Source organism: Myxocyprinus asiaticus, chromosome 9, assembly GCF_019703515.2.
Source record: "Myxocyprinus asiaticus isolate MX2 ecotype Aquarium Trade chromosome 9, UBuf_Myxa_2, whole genome shotgun sequence".
NCBI lineage: Eukaryota > Metazoa > Chordata > Actinopteri > Cypriniformes > Catostomidae > Myxocyprinus > Myxocyprinus asiaticus.
Window position 1 is genome coordinate 44,685,715 of NC_059352.1, and position 22,572 is coordinate 44,708,286.

The 22,572-nt window shown below is 36.5% G+C and overlaps 1 protein-coding gene across 1 annotated transcript; it reads right to left on the reverse strand.

Moving 5' to 3' along the window:
- Positions 1 to 10,679: 10,679 nt before the first annotated feature.
- Positions 10,680 to 11,684, reverse strand: sox21a (SRY-box transcription factor 21a). The gene has a single exon (XM_051707854.1). It carries the CDS (start codon positions 11,430 to 11,432, stop codon positions 10,704 to 10,706), a length of 729 nt encoding a protein of 242 aa, XP_051563814.1. The 5' UTR covers positions 11,433 to 11,684; the 3' UTR covers positions 10,680 to 10,703.
- Between the last annotated feature and the right edge of the window lie 10,888 nt (positions 11,685 to 22,572).

Sequence of the window (22,572 nt, forward strand, 5' to 3'; positions counted from 1 at the left end):
GGTCACTAAAGACCCGAGGTATGCATTAAAGGGTTAAATAAAAGAACATTTATTTAATAAAATGCTATAAACCCTTGCAGCCCTTTTTTGCACAAATGTGATGGGAAAATTGAAAAGGCAAAAAAAAATTTTTTAATTATTATTATTATTATTATTATTATTATTATTATGTATGTATGTATGTATGTATGTATTTATTTATTTATTTATTTTTGTGGGGGTGGGCTACAACTTCAACGGTAGCTACCATTTTTGTTAGGGAAAGATTTCTTACCATTACTGACAAATAATTTGGCTACTGAAATTCCGAAAGACCAGCAGTAAAACCAGCAGCCATATCACCCTGTAGCTCAAGACCGGTTGCCCACTGAAGCTAAACAGGTTTGAGCCTGGACAATACCTGGATGGGAGACCTCCTGGAGAAAGGTTGCTGTTGGAAGAGGTATTAGGCCAACAGGGGGTCCTAATTCCCCAGTATAGGTTTGCTACAATGACACTATACTGTAAAAAGACACTGTCCTTCAGATGAGACATTAAACCAAGGTCCTGACTCCTTGTGGTCATTAAAAATCCCAGGACACTTCTCGTAAAGAGTAGGGATGTAACCCTGGTGTCCTGGCCAAATTCCCACCATTGGCCCTTCTCAGTAATGGCCTCCTAATAATCCCCATCCATTAATTGGCTACATCACTCTACACCCCTCTCCACCAATAGCTGGTATGTGGTGAGTGTACTGGTGCACTATGGCTACTGTTGCATCATCCAGGTGGATGCTACACACTGGTGGTGGTTGAGGAGATTTCCCCTATACTATGTTAAGTGCTTGAGTGTCTAGAAAAGCACTACATAAATGGAAGGAATAATTATTATTATTAAAATGTAATTTTACTGTCACCAAACCTTAATATGGTTTGATGAACTGTAAATCTAGTATCTTCAAAATCATCGTAGAAATCTTGCGAACACAATCCACTTTTTTTGCAAACAAGTCATTGTATGAGGGGTTAGTGAAATTGAATGGATGACTTATTGATATAATAGTGAAAAACCCTGATAACTTGTGCATGGGTACTGTTATTATTGTTTACACATTTTATATTTAGGAAGATTTTGTTAGACTTATCTCAACCAGTTCTTTACAGAAGTAGTAGTACATGTGTTGTGTTGATTTCAATGAACTGAAAGTTATTCTGGTTGTCAGCAACAGAGGGAGCTGTGTCTGCAAAATGTTATTTGACTGGAAAAGAGCCAAGAGTTTGCAAAACAGGTTTGTAGAGTGCACTATCACAATTTTGATATATATTTTAAGATATCTGGGAAAAGTTATCATCCTCAGCACTCCTCAGGGTGTTTTTTGAATAAAACACAATCAATAATAGATGATGACAGTAGGGCCTGCAATTTGTTTTTGGCCCCAGGAGACTGTATGTAATGACTTGACTAGTATGTTTTAATGCTGAATGTCTTCCAATTGCTTTATAGCTACACAAAAGGCTTTGTTTATATAAATCAGTTTTATTGGCTTCATAGCTATAAAGACAAATAAATAACTTATTTATTGCATCCTAGATCTGAAAGTGTTAGATAGCTTAATCATTCTCCTATTAATGATTTGTTATCTTTATACTAATATAAAACACAAGCTGCAGATAAATACCCATGATCTTTGTAACCTGTTCCCAATGTTAAGATGTCAGTGTTGAAGCTTATGCTATAAAAGGTGTTTGAGACCAATAAATGTATGATTTAGAGAACATGATAGGGGGGTGATGACCAGCCCAATCTCATGTGAATTCGTAATAATATTTCGTAAGAAATTACATACACCTTATACACCAACCAATCACATAGGCTACCCATGGTTTCTTTTCTTTTTTCTTATTACAACAATAATTTATGTTGCTTGACTTGGACCTTTGGAATAATGATCCAGATTGCACTATATAATCTTGTTGGAATTCCCTGGTGCTACCGTCAACCTGCAACCTACAGACCATCAATGATATCAAATCTACTTCAGGATCTTATTGTTCTCCCATTCTTTAGCAAGTGACATCAGCATAATAGTTGCCGTGCAGAGATATCTATATGCCAAGGAGTGTGTTAATGGTTAAAGGCCCCTTGCTAACTCAAATTATTCAGTGGTACCAGTTCTTGATATTTACCAGTGGCATGTGGTAACTTCAAATTAACTAGCTTCATTAAGTCAAAAATAAATTTAAGAAGACTAAAAAACCCGAATACATTAGGTTACACCAACGAAAGTTATTGTTCAAGGATCTAATCAAGTACACTGAAAAAAATTACTAATAAGATTTTCTTCATTGTTATTTCTTCATTATTAAATTTTGATGGTATAAAATCAAGTAAAATCTACTTAACTTCATGACATAATATTGATTAAAGTGAGTAAATTTAACTTAAACATTTCAGTTAATACAGTTTCTTTAACTTGCTTAATACTTACTTATACTTAAATAAACTTTAAATTTAAAAGATACAAAGCTGCTCACACAGACCTCAACACGGGTCATTTTGAATAGAAAATGTACTTCAGACTTCACAAAACAAAAAGTTACCAAACGTAATGCCAAAATAAAAAATAAAAAAGATACAAATACATTTGCAAACAGTGGAACCATGCAAGCTCTATTCAAGTCTGGATCATGCTGGGAACGCCAGCTTCGAAAAGTTAAATAAAATGTACATATTTTATTTACCTGTAATATTTACTCAAATTAGAAAATAAATGTTTTTTTTTTAACTTTAGGATTGATACATGATGACACATTGTAAAGATAACAAACAATTATAAGTAATATTTACTTTTTAAATGCTTGAACTGAGTACAAATGTTGAATTTACTTAATAATTTCAAGTTCACCCTTAAACTAACTTATTCAATGTAAAAAATACATAATATTTTCTGCTAAACTTACTTAACCACAAAATCATTATTTTTCTTCAGTGCAGAAACAGCTCCTTGAGGCAACAATGGCAAGTAACCACTTTATATAGTGTAGGTTTCCCTACTATGAGAACTGGGAGCAAAAACTAGTCACTGAAACTTACAGGACAGTGAGATAAGGAGTTAGTTGTGTCTGAGTTGCTTTATATGTTTGTTTGTTTTTTTTAGCTTCTATTGCAGTCAAAACATGTTTATTCATAAAAAACAATTCAAAATGATTAAACATACTGACTCCTTTATTGGTATTAAAATAATAAAGGATTTTATTGGACTTTCTTCTTGCACACACAACAGGCACTATATTAAGCGGCACAGAAACCTTTCAAATGAATAATGTTTCTGATTATTTTGTGTAAAATTCAGCAGACGACGTGAAGTGCAAAGTGCCCGGCTTGACGCTCTCTTTTCAACCAGTGGCGTAGCCAAGGGTGGGCCAGACCCAGGCCCACCCAGAATATTAGAGATTACTTTTTGACTTCAAATATATATTTATAAAATAGTTTAAAATGCATAAATTCTGTTTTCTGAAAGTGTGAAAACTGTTTGAATGTGCCACCTTTCTACTTTTCTGGAAAAGTTGGAGAAAAAAAAATTGGGCAAAAATATGGCCCATCCATTTTTATTGAAGCCCACCCAAAAGTAATATCCTGGCTACGCCCTTGTTTTCAACTCCTCCCAAGGCTGTAACCGGCAAATCTCGCTGATCAGTAAATCGAAATGCAGTTCAAGTCGAACACTCCTATTGTGTTACAATTAGGGCTGGGCGATAAAACGATCTTGATATTTATCGTGATAAAAAAAACTTCACGATATTGATGATAAGCTTTGAGTAATTTTCAATATTTAGCCTATGTTCTAAATCTAGACGATCAGTTATTCAGGGGATACCTCTGAAATCCCTACAGCATCATTCCTCAGTCACAAGGTCTTCTATGCCCCATACTTGTGTATCTGAATGTAAAAAAATACATAATATGTAATCTGAATGTAAAAATATTCAAACAAATATTGGACTTATGTTATTAAGCTTCAAAACGAACAGATGGTCTTTTAACATTCATATCCAACTTTACTCGATTGATAAACTCCATAAAATATTTTTATATTTTGGAAGAAGATCCCTCAGACTCCACTGCTTTGGCTGTCTCTGGGCCCCCAATGCAGTTTTTTTAGAGACTATTTTTACTGTTTAGGATTATAATTTTTTTCTTCTGCCAACTTGGAAATTAAAAGAAATGTGCAAATTGCAAATGTGAATGTATATCGTGATAAATATCGATATCAAACGATATGGAAAAAAATATTGTGATAATATTTTTGGCCATATCGCCCAGCCCTAGTAACAGCAGGCGTTAGTTTCTGTCGGAATGTTGTCTTCATCCTCAAAATTGTTGAAATTTTATGGCCACACTATCAATAGAGTGTTTTCCATTTTTTTTCCCCTTTCAACAGATGTTTCCACTTTTTCCATTCTGTCACATTTCTCCTCATCTGTTGCTCTATCATATTTCACATTTTCAGATATATAGTCTCTGTTGCTTTTCAGTAGCTCAGCACAATTCTAATTATGCATTACACGCAGTTTTTGTGTCTGCTGTTCCCAGTTGACCCTCATCATCTCCACCTTGCTAGATGCTTCAGATAACTGAACTGTTCTGTTGAGGTTTATACTCTTAAAATGTTCTTCAATGGTTCTTTACAGCTTCAAAGAATAATCTTCTTATCAAGAACCAGTTTTCAAGTACAGGGTTCCTGAGTTAGCAATATGGATATTAAAAGAGTTCTTGATGTTACATTATAGGTTCTTCAGATCAATGTATTGGTTTCTGTGTTATATAAAGCACCAGTACATACAGTATATGTTTTTTAAAACTAGAGTAGCTTATTAAAGAATATTTAGTTTACTAGCTTACTAGAGTTATTTAAAGTTTTGATATGGCATTGGGTTGTAAAGGTCTTTTTGGTTCTGTTTAGAACCTTTATTTTGAATGTAGCTGTTTGATTTCCACCATCAAGACTAATGTGCATCATTGAGCACTTGTTCATTTGGTCACACTTGATCATCTTCTCAATATTTTATAGTTAAAACATGTCTTTCAAAAGAATACCTTTTAACAGTACAGTGGTTTATGTATCCTGAGAGATACAAACATTTGTGGGGCTGGGGAATAGGAGCACTGATCGAGTGGGCCAAATTTCTGTGTGTTCTTTTTAAAAGAGGGTCCCTGCAAATACTGAGGTCATGTGACTATGTATAAAAAACTTTGGCATCAGCTCACAATCTTTTATCTATAACCAAGCTATTCTAAATGCACCAAAAGTTCGGGCCCAGATGATCCCCTTATGGTGTATCATCATACGGCCCAAGCAATCAGCTTGTACTGTTCATTGAAAGGCTTGGGGACTCTAGTGGCCAACTTGTGCTGTATTTGCCAAATGTCTCTGAGTGATGAGCTCACACTGTACTTGCCAGGGGTCCGGGGGCCCTAATGCTAAACTTTCACTGTATTAGCCAAGGGCCCTGGTGTTCTCCTTCCTTTGGCAGTCCTGAGGCTTTTGACGCCCCTGGTTGTCAGAGGCCCTGGGGTGCTGGCCCCATTCTTGATCTTGAACAGTACCATGGTATAGTAAAGGTATCAGATGGTAATACCGTGGCGTTTTGAAATATTCTGTGGTATTAAATAACAATTATCATCATTTTTGGTGTAATTAGTATATACAAGGCACTTCCAGTTACTTCAAAAAATATTATGTTTTATGCCGCAGGAATAACGTTCCAATTGTTGGAATTCCTGTGCATGAAGAGGGCAGAGATTTGGTGAAATTCCTAGACGAGCTTTTCCCGAGTCTGCTCAACATAACAGGCCATAAACTGGAACTCGAGCGAGCTCACAGAGTCCCAGCTCACAGATTTGCTGAGGGAAACAGGCCCCGATCAATCCTGCCAAATTTCTGAGATCATCCGATAAAGATCTTGAGTTGCGCCAGGCGAGGAGCAAAGGGAAGCTTTCTTGGAAGAACCATAATATTTTGTTGTTCCTGGACTTTGCGAGTTTGACAAGAGAGAAATGCGATCAGTTCAAGGAATGTAAGAAACTCTTAAATCAGCGAAAGATCACTTTTGCTCTGATGTTTCCGGCCAAACTGAGAATAGAAACGAAGGACGGTCGCAAAGTATTTACATGTCCCAATCAGGCAATGTCTTTTATTGAATCAATGGGTGAGTAAACCATTGGGTATTTCTCATGTGAGTGGGTCGACTCGCTGTACTTACTCTGGCTTTTGAGGAAGCTGGCCGTCATTTTGGTTTCTTTTTTCTTTTGCATTGGCTCCACCGAGCGGCTGGAGTTTGTTTTGTGAATAACACTTTTCCTTAAAGAAACTTTTGCATTGACGGAAGATTACTTTTGCATTGAAGTTCCCGGCCAGTTTGAGAGTGGACACTACGGATGACCGCAAAATATCTACATGCTCACACAAAGGATATCTTTTATGAAGTTGACGGATTGTGTAAGTCACGGTATATACTTTTATGCAGCCTCTGAGTGAATTGACTCGACCATTCGGGGAACCGGGATGCCGGTTTATTTTCTTTTTGTATTGGTTCCGCCTAGCAGCTGGAGCTTGTTCTATTGAATAACACTCCTTTGGAACAGCTGTGGATTAGTCTGTTCGTTCTTTGTGCTTATTCCTCCTGCTGGCTGGAGTTTGTTTTGTTTAGTATTTTTACGGGACATTGGAATGATTACGTCATCTGCTGAACTCATAACAGCTGGCTCACTGAACATTTGTTTGTCTGTCTGAGGAATCTGAACGATTTTATATCAGCTGGAATTTGTTTTGTGGAAGATCACACCTTTGAGACTGTGTTCATTCTTCCTATTGGCTGGGGTTTATTTTACAAAGTATTTTCTGTTATGTAATTTTGCCTCACAAGCCACAGATTTGTGAGGCAAAATTGAGCAAACCGATGGCAAGGTTGTCGTGGGGGCTCGTGTGCATTCATGGACCTTTTGAGTTTAGAGGGATTGTCGCCGGTTGTCGCTTTCGTGCGCGGGGTTAATGCACACGTTATTCTTTTTTCTGTTTGTTTTGTTCGGGGTTTGATTGTTTCACTAATGTGGAATATGGTCTGTATAATTTTGTTTTTGACACACAATTTATTTTTTCTACTATATCAAAATGTCAGATGTTAATATGAGTGGATTGTCTCTCTCCACATGGAATGTAAATGGGTTGGGGCACCCCATAAAAAGAAGGAAGGTTATTACTTTTCTTAAGCATAAGAAATATGATATAGTGTTTCTTCAAGAAACTCTCCTCGCAGGAAGCTGAAAAAGTTGGGAAGATATGGGGTGGACATGTTTTCTTTAGTGCTGGCTCAAGTTAGAGCAAGGGAGTCATTATATTGGTAAATAAACATCTACAATTCAAATGTCTCAAACAGATTAAAGATAAATTAGGGAGTGTCATTATTGTTTTAGCTGAAATTCAAGGGCAAAGGTTGATTCTGGCTAATAGTTATGCACCTAACGCTGATGATCAGGGCTTTTTTATAGATCTTGAAGGGATGCTGAAAACCACTGGCACCCCTCATGATATAATATTGGGAGGAGACTTTAATCTTTTGATGGACTCAGTCCTTGATCACAGTGAAGTAAAAGTGTGTAAGCCCCCTAGAGCAACATTGACGCTTCACAGGATGTGTTAAAATCTTGGTCTTACGGATATTTGGAGACTTTTGAACCCATCTGGTAGGGACTATACATTTTTTTCATCAGTCCATAAGATTTATTCTAGAATATATATATTTTTTTGCATTGTTATTTTGCATTTGCACTTGATCTGGACAAAAGTGTCCAGAGTGTTTAATTCGGATATTTATTTAAACGTAGACTCGAGCATATGGCTGAACCCTAAACTATGTATTAATAAGTCCCCTTTCTGTTGGTCAGATTGGATTGTGAGGGGGGTTAATGCACTCGGTGACCTATATGAGGGTGGAGTATTGAGACCTTTTGAAAATTTGGTTCAACATTTTGGCATTCCCAGATCTCAGTTTTATAAGTATTTACAGCTTCGCCACCTACTCTGCACTGTTTTTGGGATTGGCACGCACCCCCCTAAAGCGGTGGATACTCTGGGAGTGGTGATTGCTGCTTTTGGGAAGGGTTCATGAGGCATCAGTGTATTACTCCCTGCTAATTCAGAGTCTGGGGGACGGAACTTTGAATTCTGTCAAAAGATTATGGGAGAAAGATCTAAACTTGACATTGGGTGAGGGGGTGTGGGCTAGGATCCTAAAAAATGTCAAGTCTGCATCTAGAGATGCAAGGGTGTGTCTGATGCAATTTAAGATTTTGCATCGATTTTATTGGACCCCCTCTAGATTGTATTGGCTTGGACTTAAAGACATTCCCACCTGCTGGCGATGCCAATCAGAAGACAGGGACACAACCCATGTTTTTTTGGGGATGTGTTGGGATCCAGGAGTTTTGGTTGAGGGTTCAGAGCTTTGTGTGTGATGTAGTGGACAATCAATTTTCGTTTTGCCCCAGACTGTGTATTTTGGGTGATGGGACGGTCCTGAATATAGATGATAAATATATAAAAAGCTGGGTCCTAACCAGCGTGATGATTGGCAGACAGGTAATTCTCAGGGGATGGAAGTCAACTGATGCGCCCTCATTTCATGAGTGGTCTACCGAGATGGGCAGGGTAGCAGCATTTGAGGAGATGGCATGTAGAAGGCTAGGCAACCTGGATTTGTACATCAGGAAATGGGGCAGCTATTTAGCCTTTTTGGAAGGCTCTCGGGGAGGGGCAGTGGAGAGAGACTAGTGTTTTTTTTTTTTTTGTATGTTTCGATTTTTTTTTTTGCTGTTTTATTGTCTATATGTGTGTCTTTGTCAGTTGGCTTTTGACCACTGGGGTGCTCGTTTGTGTCGGGTGGGGGTGGGGGGTTAATGTTCGGGGGGAAAAGTTGTGATTTCATGTGGTTTGATTCTGCATTTTCTGTCTATTTGATTTGCTGCATGGAATCAATAAAAATTGTTAATAAGAAAAAATAAGAAATATTACAATAATTCAAATAATCCAACTTAATTAAAAAATTAAAAAACTTTAAGATGTATGCCCACAAATTATAAACAGACTCTTTCTGAACCTTCTAGAATCAAAAATGATCCAAAAATGACCTGTCTAGTTTCGGGCTAGGGGGTCTTCAAATATTGTCTTGAACTGTTGGGGGCCTGGAGTCAAATAGGTTGAGAACCACTGCCCTAGGGGATACAAACAGTAAAATTGAAAATAAAAAAAACTATTTTTAAAGAAACAATGATAGTGTTATTTGGGCCCTAATGTGTCAGAAAACTCTTTCTTTATGGTCTTGCCCTTTTTAGGGTTAAATCACTCTCAAACAGTTGATTTGAATGTGTTACCTTCTGTGATTTTTCTCCATTTACATTACCATCACCATCTTATTAAACCCACAAATATACTATTCTGAAAATAAGTGGCAGCCTACACTGTAAAATGTGGTAACCTCCAATTGTTACCATACAGAACTATTTCTACCTGATCTAAACTTTAAAATTTGTTTTGTTAAGGTAAATTCAATTATGTTAAATAATATACGTGACTTGAATAAAAACAGTTAATTTAGATGTGACCACATGAAGCACATTTTTAGGTTACGTGTTTTTCAGTGTAAGAAAATTATAAATGCAAAAATGACTGAAAAAGACACTGTGAAGGTCAAATATCAGCTTATATCATGAGTTCATGTAAGAGTACAACGGGGCTAAAGGCACACCTTAAGGTAAATTCACTTTTTTTCTGGTCACAAAGTGTATCAAGATTGAAAAAATACTTAAATATTTAGATAGTGTATAGATAGAGGGGCAATAGTTATAGTGCAAAATTTGTCAAATACTTCTGAGTATGAAATTAAGATAATGCTTATTCAAAATAACCTCTTCAGAAAAGTGTGCACGATTTTCCGTTCAATCACATTTGACATTTTATAACATCTCAGGTATTCTACAAACAAATTCATCTCCATTGTAATTGGATCGGTCAATGTGAGCCAATTTTGAACATTCTTCATATCAAATCTATTCCCCCTAATTAAGGAAAACTGTGTGTTTTATGGGGGGGGGGGGGGGGGGCCCTTTAGCCCCTGGAACAGAGGGGCTTTTCACCCCAAATACTGTCCTTTTACTTGGACAATTATTGAAATTCTTTTGATTTAATCCCCTTGAACAAAACTGAAAATGACAAATAAGTCCGTCCATCCATCCATCTTCTAAATCAGCTTGTCCTATAGGGTATGACAAATAAGTATTTTGTCTAAAATTATTATTATTATTTGTTTAATAATTTCAGGGATTCTCATTAGCTACATAAATTTGCAACATTTTAAAAATGATTAAACATTAGATCAGCTTACCTCAAAATCAACCTTCAGACATTGTATGTGATGATCTCACGGATCAGGAAAAGTTTGCAGTGCATAGTGACAAACAGGTGTAGTATTTATTGTTTTGGCAGAAAATACATTCAAATATGCCTTTCTTCCAGGGGGATGAAATTATAACAAATCAAAAGATGAAAACCAACCTCCATTGCACAATTAATAATTTTATTATTATTTTTTTTTTACAAATCCAAAACTTTAAACAAGTGCAAGTGACTTGATACCACATAATCATTTAGTCCTGTAGTTTCATGGGAATCATATGGTCGCAGCGTACGCCAGGTAAGGTTCATGCTGGGCTTTGGGCATTCCTGGTAAAAGCACATAAGCGGAAGGAACAGCAGGTCCAGAACCCGGCGGCCAGCCCGAGTAGTTATAATGCACCATGTGGCCCGGGTTACCCCCCGGAGACGTGTGTGCGTGTGGCGCGCCAGCGAGGATCCCCATCCCGGGAAACGCGGAGACTCCACCAGGATAACCGAACATAGAATAATGTGGAAATGGCGCAGGGGGTAATTCCGACATTTTGGAGGTCACGTCGAGAAATGGATAGGGGTTGGCGGTCAGGTGGTGACCGAAAAACACTCTGGTGGGTGAAGAAACAGAAGTTTTCTCCGCGTTCCCCATCATCGAGTCCGTCAGCGCATCGCCGGGTAACCGCGCACTTTTCATGGGGTACGTGTCACCCAAATTATACGCCACATTAAAGTGATACCTGTCTTTTTTAATGAGGGTTTTAGGCTTTCGCCGGGGTCTGTATTTATAATCCGGATGCTCCTTCATGTGAACGGCTCTGAGGCGTTTTGCTTCGTCAATAAAAGGTCTTTTTTCAGAGTCCGACAGGAGTTTCCATTCTCCTCCGAGGCGCTTGCTGATCTCAGAGTTGTGCATCTTCGGGTTGTCCAGTGCCATCTTCCTCCTCTGAGCTCTCGACCACACCATAAAAGCGTTCATTGGACGCTTCACATGGTCCATGGGTTTCGCCATTTCTGAAACAATGTTCTTGGGTCCAAAAACGTCTAAGAAGTCAAAAGTTTCTTTGACGCACAGCTGAATAACTCATGAATATGTTACCTTTGTAACATGGCACCAAAATCTGAGTCTGCGTCCATTAAAATGCCATCAGATATTTTGATAGCTCCTCAAACAAGTTCCGATGGTTCAGCTTGTTATCCATGGACACACAGTGTGTTTGAAGCGAAATAAAGAGTCTCTGATGAATCTCTGAAGTGATCTGGGTTTTCAGTGAGTGCACACTGGTTACATTGTATCACCTGCCCAGAGTTTTGAATGAAGTGGGCGTGTCACTTCCTCCGGAAAATCATGACATCACAGTGTGTCCAAGATGAGCGGCGCTATGGGGCGGAGTTTTGCATTTCTTTGGTAGCACTTTATATTAACGATCATTGATAACATTATCAAGCATCGTTACACAATATAATATGTTATAATGTTCACATATCAGTAGTTAATATAATTTGAAATAGCTAGAAGTGTCATTTAACTTTTAATCATATTTAATAGAGTCCAAAATCTGACACCACAATGAAAATGCTTCTTTAACCCTTAAATGCATGGTCATTTTCCCAAACACTCTTACATATTCGGGTCTTAAGAGACCCGGCACTTATATCTGTAAAAAATGGATCTACAAAATGCCCAGATCTTTTAAAACCGAAAATTATAAACATTTTAATAGAGGATTATTATTACCAAGGATAAGCTGAGGTAAGTGCTTTTAAGACAAAATGAAATTCTATCACTCTGTTGTTTATCTTTATAATATCTGTTTGTATGCACTTAATTGTCCATAATCTTGTTGTAACCATGGATGTACTATCCGTAGACAACGTTATCAGTTACAGCTTGGATGTTAGCAAATGGCTTTACCAGGCCCACACCTATGTAATATAAAATTACAATAGGAGGCTATAAAGAAATCAGTTACCACAGCTTTACTGCTAGGTATTTTATATATATATATATAATATCTAGCAGTAAAGCTGTGGTAACAGCCTGTGTGTATTTTATATGTATATATATATATATATATATATATATATATATATATATATATATATATATATATATATATATATATATATATATATATAAAATACACACTGGCGGCCAAAAGTTTAGAATAATGTACATATTTTGCTCTTATGGAAAAAAATTGGTACTTTTATTCACCAAAATGGCATTCAACTGATCACAATGTATACTCAGGACATTAATAACGTGAAAGATTACTATTACAATTTTTAAAAAAATTTTTTTTTTTTTTTTTCAGAACTACTTAAACTACTTCAAAGAGTTCTCATCAAAAAATCCTCCACATGCAGCAATGACAGCTTTGCAGATCTTTGGTATTCTAGCTGTCAGTTTGTCCAGATACTCAGGTGACATTTCACCCCACACTTCCTGTAGCACTTGCCACAGATGTGGCTGTCTTGTCGGACACTTCTCATGCACCTTACAGTCTAGCTGATCCCACAAAAGCTCAATGGGGTTAAGATCCATAACACTCTTTTACAATTATCTGTTGTCCAATGTCTGTGTTTATTTGCCCACTCTAACCTTTTCTTTTTGTTTTTCTGTTTCAAAAGTGGCTTTTTCTTTGCAATTCTTCCCATAAGTCCTGCACCCCTGAGTCTTCTCTTTACTGTTGTACATGAAACTGGTGTTGAGCGGGTAGAATTCAAAGAAGCTGTCAGTTGAGGACATGTGAGGCGTCTATTTCTCAGACTAGAGACTCTGATGTACTTATCCTCTTGTTTAGTTGTACATCTGGCCTTCCACATCTCTTTCTGTCCCTGTTAGAGCCAGTTGTCATTTGTCTTTGAAGACTGTAGTGTACACCTTTGTATGAAATCTTCAGTTTTTTGGCCATTTCAAGCATTATATAGCCTTCATTCCTCAAAACAATGATTGACTGACGAGTTTCTAGAGAAAGCGGTTTCTTTTTTGCCATTTTTGACCTTAAGACATGCCAGTCTATTGCATTCTGTGGCAACTCAAAAACAAACACGTAAACAATGTTAAGCTTCATTTAATGAACCAAATAGCTTTCAACTGTGTTTGATATAATGGCAAGTGATTTTCTAGAACCAAATTAGCAATTTAGCATGATTACTCGAGGATAAGGTGTTGGAGTGATGTCTGCTGGAAATGGGGCCTGTCTAGATTTGATCAAAAATGACTTTTTTCAAAAAGTGTTTGAGCTGTTTTTTAAATCAGTAATGTCCTGACTATACTTTGTGATCAGTTGAATGCCACTTTGGTGAATTAAAGTACCAATTTCCTTCCAAAAAAGCAAAATCTGTACATTATTCCAAACTTTTGGCCGCCAGTGTATGTGTACAGCGGGACTAAGTTGTGAAATTTTAAATAATACCAAACTATAGAAAGTCATTTTTTAAATGTTTTTAATCAAATTGTTTATTATGTGTCCAGGAGTGTTAGTTATTCATGTTTTTTTAGACGCTACAGACATTACATCAGAAAATAGCATAATTGTTTCTGATTCAAAGTAATGGCCAATTATAATGGTGAATTTAAGTAACAATTTCCATCTGAAACAGCAAAATCTGTACATTATTCCAAACCTTTGGCCACCAGTGTGTGTGTGTGTGTGTGTGTATATATATATATATGTATGTATGTATGTGTATATCTCACACTAAATTGTTTCAAAAATTAAAACAAAATCTAACATAAAACAAAGGCAATCTGAGTAAACACAAAATACAGTTTTTAAATGATAATGTTATTTTTTGAAGCAAAAAAGTCATCCAATACCAACTGGCCTGTGTGAAAAATTATTTGCCCCCTTAGTTACTAAATCCCCAAATCTATGAAACTGCATTCATAATGGGGTTCAGCTGGACTAGACACACCCAGGCCTGATTACTGCCAGCCCTGTTCAATCAAATCAACTCCTAAACTTTTTCAGCAGCATGAAGTTGGCTAAAAGGTCTCACCCAGTAGCACACTATGCCAAGGTCCAAAGAAATTCCAGAAATTATAAGGAAAAAGGTGATTGAAATACATCAGTCTGGGAAGGGTAACAAAGCTATTTCAAAGGTTTTTGGGACTCCACAGAACCACAGTGAGAGCCATTATCTTCAAATGGAGAGAAATTGGCACAGTAGTGAACCTTCCCAGAAGTGGCCGACCTTCCAAAATTTCTACAAGAGCACAGCGACGACTCATCACAAAAAAAGCCAAGGACAACATCCAAGGAACTGCAGGCCTCTCTCACATCAATAAAGGTCACTGTTCATGACTCCACTATCAGAAAGACACTGGGCAAAAATGTCATCCATGGAAGAGTGGTGAGGCGAAAACCACTGCTAACCCAGAAGAACATTAAGGCTCGTCTGAATCTTGCCAAAACCCACCTTGATGAACCTCAAAGCTTTTGGGAGAATGTTCCGTAGACTGATGAGTCGAAAGTGGAGCAGTTTGAAAGACAGGGGTCCCGTTACATCTGGCATAAATCAAACACAGAATGCCATAAAAATAACATCATACCTACGGTCGGCCACAGTGGTGGTAGTGTGATGGTGTGGGGATGCTTTCTGCTTCAGGGCCAGGGCAAATTGCAATACTTTAATTCTGCTCTCTACCAGAAAATAATTAGGTTGCAGTTGTTGCTGCTAAAGGTGGCACAACCAGCTATTAAGTTTAAGGGGGCAGTTAGTTTTTATATGGGTTATATAGCTGTTGGATAACTTTTTTGCTTCAATAATAATAATAAAAAAAAATTAAAACTGTATTTTGTGTATACTCAGGTTGCCTTTGTTTTATGTTATATCTTGTTTGAAGATCTAAAACAATTTAGTATGAAAAATACACAAAAATAGAAGAAATCTGGATGGGGCAAATACTTTTCCACAGCACTGTCTATCTGTCTATCTGTCTGTCTGTCTGTCTGTCTGTCTGTCTATCTATCTATCTATCTATCTATCTATCTATCACAATGTTTTCATATATAAAGTGATTAGTTAATTTTGTAATTGTTCATATGGAGTGGTCACACCCTGAGAACTAAGAAGGCCATGTCATAAATTACCACACCACACCAGACCAATATGCTCTGAAGTAATTAAAGGAACAGATGACTCTTAAAACCTGCTCTATGTTTAGCCTTCCTTTATTCTCTTGAAAACATCTTGGAACACATCTTGGAATTGCATGAGTGCTCTCGGTATCTCTCAAAGAGAAGCTTATTCAGCTGAAAGGAAAAGAACGTTCTTTAGGGAAAAGCGGAAGAAAAGTACAATGAAATCCTTAAAAGGAGACTAGGATAAATCCTTTAATTTTCAGATATGTTATGGCCTTTCTATGTACAGCTCTGCCCTGCCCTCAGTATTTCTCTCCACTGACAGAGCCACCTAAGCTTTTAGCGCTTTTTACATTTGTGTTCTAGAAAACAAGCATGTGTTGCAGTAAAAATCAGTTCTAGAACTATGTAACACAGATAAAATCTTAATTAGAGAAAGTAGTATTGACAATTTTGATAAACGAAATTTTTAAATCTTCTATAGAAAAGGGTAGGGTCGCTAGGGTGTTGTAATATAGGTGGTTGCCAGGACATTGCTATGTACTGTAGTTTCTAAGGTGGCTGCTTACTGGCCCAAATCAAAAGAGTCCACCCCCAAGTCTCTATGATAATCTGGTCTCTAGATATGGCTCAGGTGCATCCTTAAAAATAAGACTATGGGATAATTTGCTCTTTTTATCATCTGTCTGATTGCTTAGAAAAGTAATATCACACTTCTCATCCACAAACTGCATACATGCCAAAGTTTAACTCTTACTAAGAGCAATAGTTGCTTTCTTTAGCAAGCACCGCTAATTACTTTTACAGTTTTTCTTAATCGCTTTGGCTCAATTCACGAATGACAATTATTTTTTCAAAACATTGTTCAAATCTCTGAACAATTTGTTTATTGTTCACACCAGATTTCAATTTCTTATTCATTTAAGCAAATCGCATGTATTTTGGCACGTGTGCAAAAGAGTAAGTACAATTGTCTACAATTTGCACAATAACTAAATGCACATGGCTTGCTGATCAAAACTGATGAGTTGATTCTCAGTGAAATTGTCATACTCTTCACAACTTCTAAACATTCTTTCATCTTGTGAGCCATCACATGCAAAATGATCCATTCAATGATAAAAATCTGTCAGACATACAATTGTAATCAAAATTATTCAACCCCCCTGACCAGCAATACATTCTGGTGATGAGAATTAAAACACATCAACTAAAACCTCAATAAACAGTCAAAGAAAGTTTTTAATACACATTTGAGTGATTTTGAGAACAAAGCGTTCAGTTTACCCAAACTTTAAAATAAAAAATAACTAATTCTCGCCACAAATGTCATGTCAAAAATATTCAACCCCCAAAGTCAATCATTTGTGGATTATCCTTTATCCTTAATAACAGCAAATAAATGTTTCAGGTAAGTGTTCTCAGACTTCGGACACCTCTCTATTAGAATTTTTACATATTTCTCATGAGCAAAAGCTTCCAGTTCATTGACATTCTTTTGTTTCTGTGCTGCCACTGCTTCCTTGAAATCCCAGCAAAGGTTTGCGATGGGATTTTAATGATGGACAGAAAGGGCCATTTAAGGACATTCCACGACCTAACCCTGAACCAGATTTTGGACAATTTGGATGTATCCTTGGTGTTATTGTCTTGCTGGAAAGTCCAGTGATCACCGAGCTTCAATTTACACTGAAGGCATCACATTTTTCATGACAAAATGGCCTGATACCTGAAAGAATCCATGGTGTCAGTCACATAGTCAGGATAGCCGTTTCCTGCAGCCGCAAAACACCCCCATAACAGGACTGACCCACCTCCATGCTTGACTGTGGGGATGGTGTCATTCTTGTCATTACCTTGTCATCTTATACGTACTGCTGACCCATGGGTCTAAAACTCATTTTCAGTTTAGTGTCATACGTATATAAAACCTTTTTCCAGGACTCCACAGGTCTTTCCTAATTATTTCTTGAATATTCAAGTCAACATTTCCCTTGGTGAAGTTTTGCTTTCTTCCACACCCCAAGAAGGCTGCTGTTATACTATATTTTAAAAAAGTACGAATGGTGCTGCCAACTTTATCTATTGGAAATTGAAGTGCCTTGGAAATGTACTTTTAGCCATGACCTTTCTTGTGTAATGAAATAATCTCCTCTATTAGCTTTTGAGACAGCTTATTTTTAATTGCATTTTTTGCATAGAAATACATTTTTGCTTACAACGCTAAACTTACATTTTACTTTTACTTGTGTAGCCTTACATATTTAAGAAACAGCTACATGCAATAGGGGTTGAATAATTATGACATGGCTGTATTTTTAAAAAGTCCTGCTATTTAGAAATATTAGGTTATATATTCACACTATGACTTTGAATGTGTCACTCAGCTGATATAGATGTAAAGTTTAAAAATTCTGGGTCATCAGAAAAGCTTATCTTTGTAAATCCTTACTGTCTTGGGGGGGTTGAATAATTTCGATTGCAACTGTATATATATATATATATATATATATATATATATATATATATATATATATATATATAAATATTCCATAAATATTTATGACATGGAAAGTTTGTGATGTCTGCTAAATCTCTGGCCAGACCAACAATAGCGACAGGATGTCCACCAAGAAGATGGAAACTTGTAGTGTTACATACTGTGAGAAGGTAAAAAAATGTTTTATTTTTTATTTTTATTGATTTATTTTTTTTACAGAACTACCACATATTTTTTTATTGTTGTGTTTTTTCATGGATGTGGCAATTTTCTGTTTACTACATATGACTTTACATGTAAGAAATGTGTAAAAATGGACATGCAAATGTGAATTATCCGTTTACATGTAACACATTGCTACAAAAATAAATTTGTGTAATAAAACTGTATACATACAAATGTGAATATCCTTTTTCTGTGTACTACAGTATTGCACAGTATTGACTTTTCCCAATAAACTTTTACTAACTGTTGAAATCAGTATCTAAAAAGCGCAGTGTGATACACAATAGCATTCAGCTAGATAGACATTCTTGTATAGTACAGTAAGCAGTCAGTGTCAACAAAAAAGTAGAACAAAAATGAAATTTGTATATAACAAACATTTCCAGGGTTGACTGCCATGGTGAAAAAACAGCTAAACATTTTGACCAGTATTGCTCACACAATGACAAAAAAATGTTTTCATTTTGGTGGCATTGGCCAATTTACTGACACAATAACTAGGTTTTGAAGCATGAATATAATGTTTTGGGTGAGTTATTACATTTTGCTGACATGCAATAGAGTTATGATGTCCCATAAAATAGTTGTGACAATTGCACTTACAGTTTAGAGAATGTTAAGACTGAGAAAATGAGCCAAAGCGATTGAGAAAAACTGTAATGAATGACAAAAAGACAATCTAGATAGAAGAGTGTTTTGGAAATGATTGCTTAAATTCCCAGGGATTACCTTGAAATGCAACAATGAGCAAAAAATGTAAAATAATTTTAATGCATTGAGAAGATCTGCACTGTTCCTTTACTGATAGTTGTCCAAGAACCAATCCTTAACCACCCTATTGTCTTAAGACACTGCACCCTTATTTTATCCTCTGGGTAATTCTGACCCGCATTGAAAACCATTCAAAATGAACTGAAACCCCCCTTAATGAAAATCAGTTTTATTGTGGCCCCAAAATGTATAATGATAAGTGGAAAAATAATATTCAGTAAATATTAATGGAATAATATAAAAAAATAAAAATGGTCAAACTTTAGCCAAGGATGTCTCAATTTACAATTGTTAATATGTTAATTACATTACAATTTTTGATTTATTTTGCTTGTATAATGTCAATAGTGTACATTTTAGAGTTACAGTTTTAGTACATGCCTATTTCACAAATGAATCTCTATTGCTTTTTCCAGCTGTCAAAATGGGCCCAGTTTAAAGTCCATTGCAAAAAATCCTTTTCTTCCCCCCACTAATTTCAAACAATGTTGGAGTGTTATGGGGGTTTAGGAAGGTGCTGTAATAATTATTTCTGTCATATAATGTTTTAGGAGAAAAATATATATTTTTCCATTGGGGGGCATTAAGCCTCACTGTAAAAAAAAAACTATTTAAAGGTGAAAGGTCACAACTGGTTCTTCCAATATGGGTCAAAATTGACCCATTATTTCAATGGAAGGAACCATTTGTTTCAAATTTGTATTCTCTGAAACAATTATATACAAAAATAAATTTTCTTTTTTAATTTGTTTGTTTTTATGGTCTTGACTAATTCATACTGTGTGATTCCAGTACCAAAAACAATGCAGTATTTGTAATGTATTCTTTACCTGTCCTAGACCTTAAAGAAATATTCTGGGGCCTGGGTAGCTCAGCAAGTAAAGACACTGACTACCACACCTGGAGTCGCAAGTTTGAATCGTGCTGAGTGACTCCAGTCAGGTCTCCTAAGCAACCTATTGGCCCGGTTGCTAGGGTGGGTAGAGTCACATTGGGTTAACCTCCTTGTGGTCGCTTTAATGTGGTTCTTGCTCTCGGGAGCTGTGTGTGGATGCCGCGGAGAATAGTGTGAAGCCTCCACACGTGCTAGGTCTCCATGGTAACACGCTCAACAAGCCACGTGATAAGATGCGCTGACTGACTGTCTCAGACGCGGAGGCAACTGAGATTCGTCCTCCACCAAATGACAGTAAAAACAATGATTTAACCAACTTTACAGCTCATATAACACGTGCGATTTAACATAAGAATGAATGCTTTTATAAAATTATAAACTTCACTTTTCTGCCTTTAAACCCTCCAGAAACTGGCTCCATTCACGTCCATTGTAAGTGTCTCACTGTAACTTCGATTTTTGCTTTTTGTAAATTGAGGGACGAGTCGAAATCGAATTCCACTGGAAATGTCTAAATTAGAACAAACAACCTCCTTCAGCTTGGATGAAATACCTAGATTCCAGTGTCTACCTCCAATATGCCCTGAACATATGGCCATGCATGGCTTGACATGCCTTCACTCAGCAATTACAGGGGTCCTGAGTCTTTTCTGCTCGCCTTTCACCCACTCCAGCGTCGACCACACAGCCCTCCCATGAGAAACCCAGAATCCAGCTGACATCACAAGCTGTTTTGTTGGCTGTCTTTTGTAGGCAGTAATGAATCCAGTGAATGTGAAAGGAGATAAAAGGGCAGCTCCAGTGAGAGTGAAGGATGGTCACACTGTGTGGCTAATGTTCTGAAGGCTTTCACTGCAGAGAATGGGAACAATGGGAGCAAATGGCAGGACAATGACCAGTGTTTTTGTCCACTCAATTTGTCTGAGGTCCTTCAACCTAATCACATTCACTCAGAGTCATTTGAAGGTTTTGTTTGAAAGAGAAACTGCTGAGAGTTTGGTCCTGTGAACAAAAGGACAGAAAGGGGAAGAATCCCCATCTATCACCGTGACAGCCGGACTTTGAGACAAGGATTTGGGTCCAATGAAAACACAGGCTGAATGGAGAGGATTGGAGTAAAAAAGACAAAGTTCATTCTCTCAAAATGTCATCAGACATGTGCATAAGAACAGTTTGAACAATTGTTGAGGTCCTTTGTTAAGTGTGAACTATGGAGCCTTGATAAATATTATTGAAGGAAAAGTTTACACAGCTGATGACAAACTGTTTTATAATTGTTTTGTTTTTAAATACATTTAAAGTACTCTGTGAGTACTCACAACTCCTTGCAAAAGTTAAATGTTTGCATAAATGTAAGACCAATTAAATGGCATCCCCATTTAATTGGTAATTTAAAGGTGGATTCAGTAAAAAAGCATTTTTGTTTTAAGTTTTACACCTAAAAATAACAACAACAACAAAAAACAAATAGTGCTTTTGAAAAATGTGTTTAAAATCATTTACATGCACATGAAATGAAGAATCCAGTCATATCGGTAGCCTAAGAAAAGCTGTTTTATTTTATTTTAATTGGGTCACCTCATGGGGGCTGCCATTTTGAGATCACATGACCAGCTACTAATTTTATCTTGACAGTTTTCACTCATGGACTAAATTAAAGGAATTTTCTGGATTCAATACAACTTAAGCTCAATTGACAGCATTTGTGGCATCATGTTGATTACCACAAAAAGAATTTCAACATCCCTCTATTTCTTAAAAAAAAAAGCACAAATCGAGGTTACAGTGAGGCAATTCAATTGGAAGTAAATGTGGCAAAGTTTTGGAGGGTTTAAAGGCAGAAATGTGCAGCTTAAAATTTTATAAAAGCACACATTCATTCTTCTGTTTAAACTTGTGTGTTATTTAGGCAGTAAACTTTTACATTGTTTAGGGTTTTCAGCATTGGAGAACATTGTCATGGCACCGAAGCTGTAAAATTGGATTTAACTTTAAACAGAAAAGGTTAGTAAGTGATTTATCACACTAAAATCATGTTAACACACATAAGCAGTAACACAGATTTTTTTTTCTTTTTTTTTTTTTTTAAAGAAAAGGAGGTAAAAATCAAAATTAGTTTTAGTGGTAATGAACATTATGCCACAAATGCTGTCAATTGAACTTAAGTTGTTTTGAACCTGGAATATTCCTTTAATCAGGCTGAGATATTAAGCATTTTTACAATGGCACAAGCAAGAACACTGTGAAAGTAGATTGAAAGTTCTGCTTCTCCAATCAGTCTGTGCTTACCGAAATTCAATTCACTGCCCCCAGTGGCCAACGCTGGAATTACTTTTGAGGTGAAATTTCCACAGGGTGGCGCAAAAAGCGAGTTGTATTTTATGTTGTAAATGATGTAATCTGCCAGATCTCATGAAAATTACGTGAGTATGGCTAATTTTGAGCAAAATGAAATTATGTAGTTCCTTTCACGTATCGCAAGTTAAATGTTCTCCCAAAAAGATTGTTTTTTGGGGTTAATGGAGTTGTAAATTAAGAAAACTAAACTCCCTAAAATAAACCTTTAACTGAAACAACCAATAGTGTCATAAAAAGCAAATGTGCGATGATAGAGCATTAACCTTAAAAACCTCATCTGTTTTTTTGTTTTATTTTAAATACACAAAAC

Coding starts and splice junctions, on each gene's coding strand:
- sox21a (XM_051707854.1), bottom strand. CDS start 11,432: ATGGCGAAACCCATGGACCATGTGAAGCGTCCAATGAACGCTTTTATG.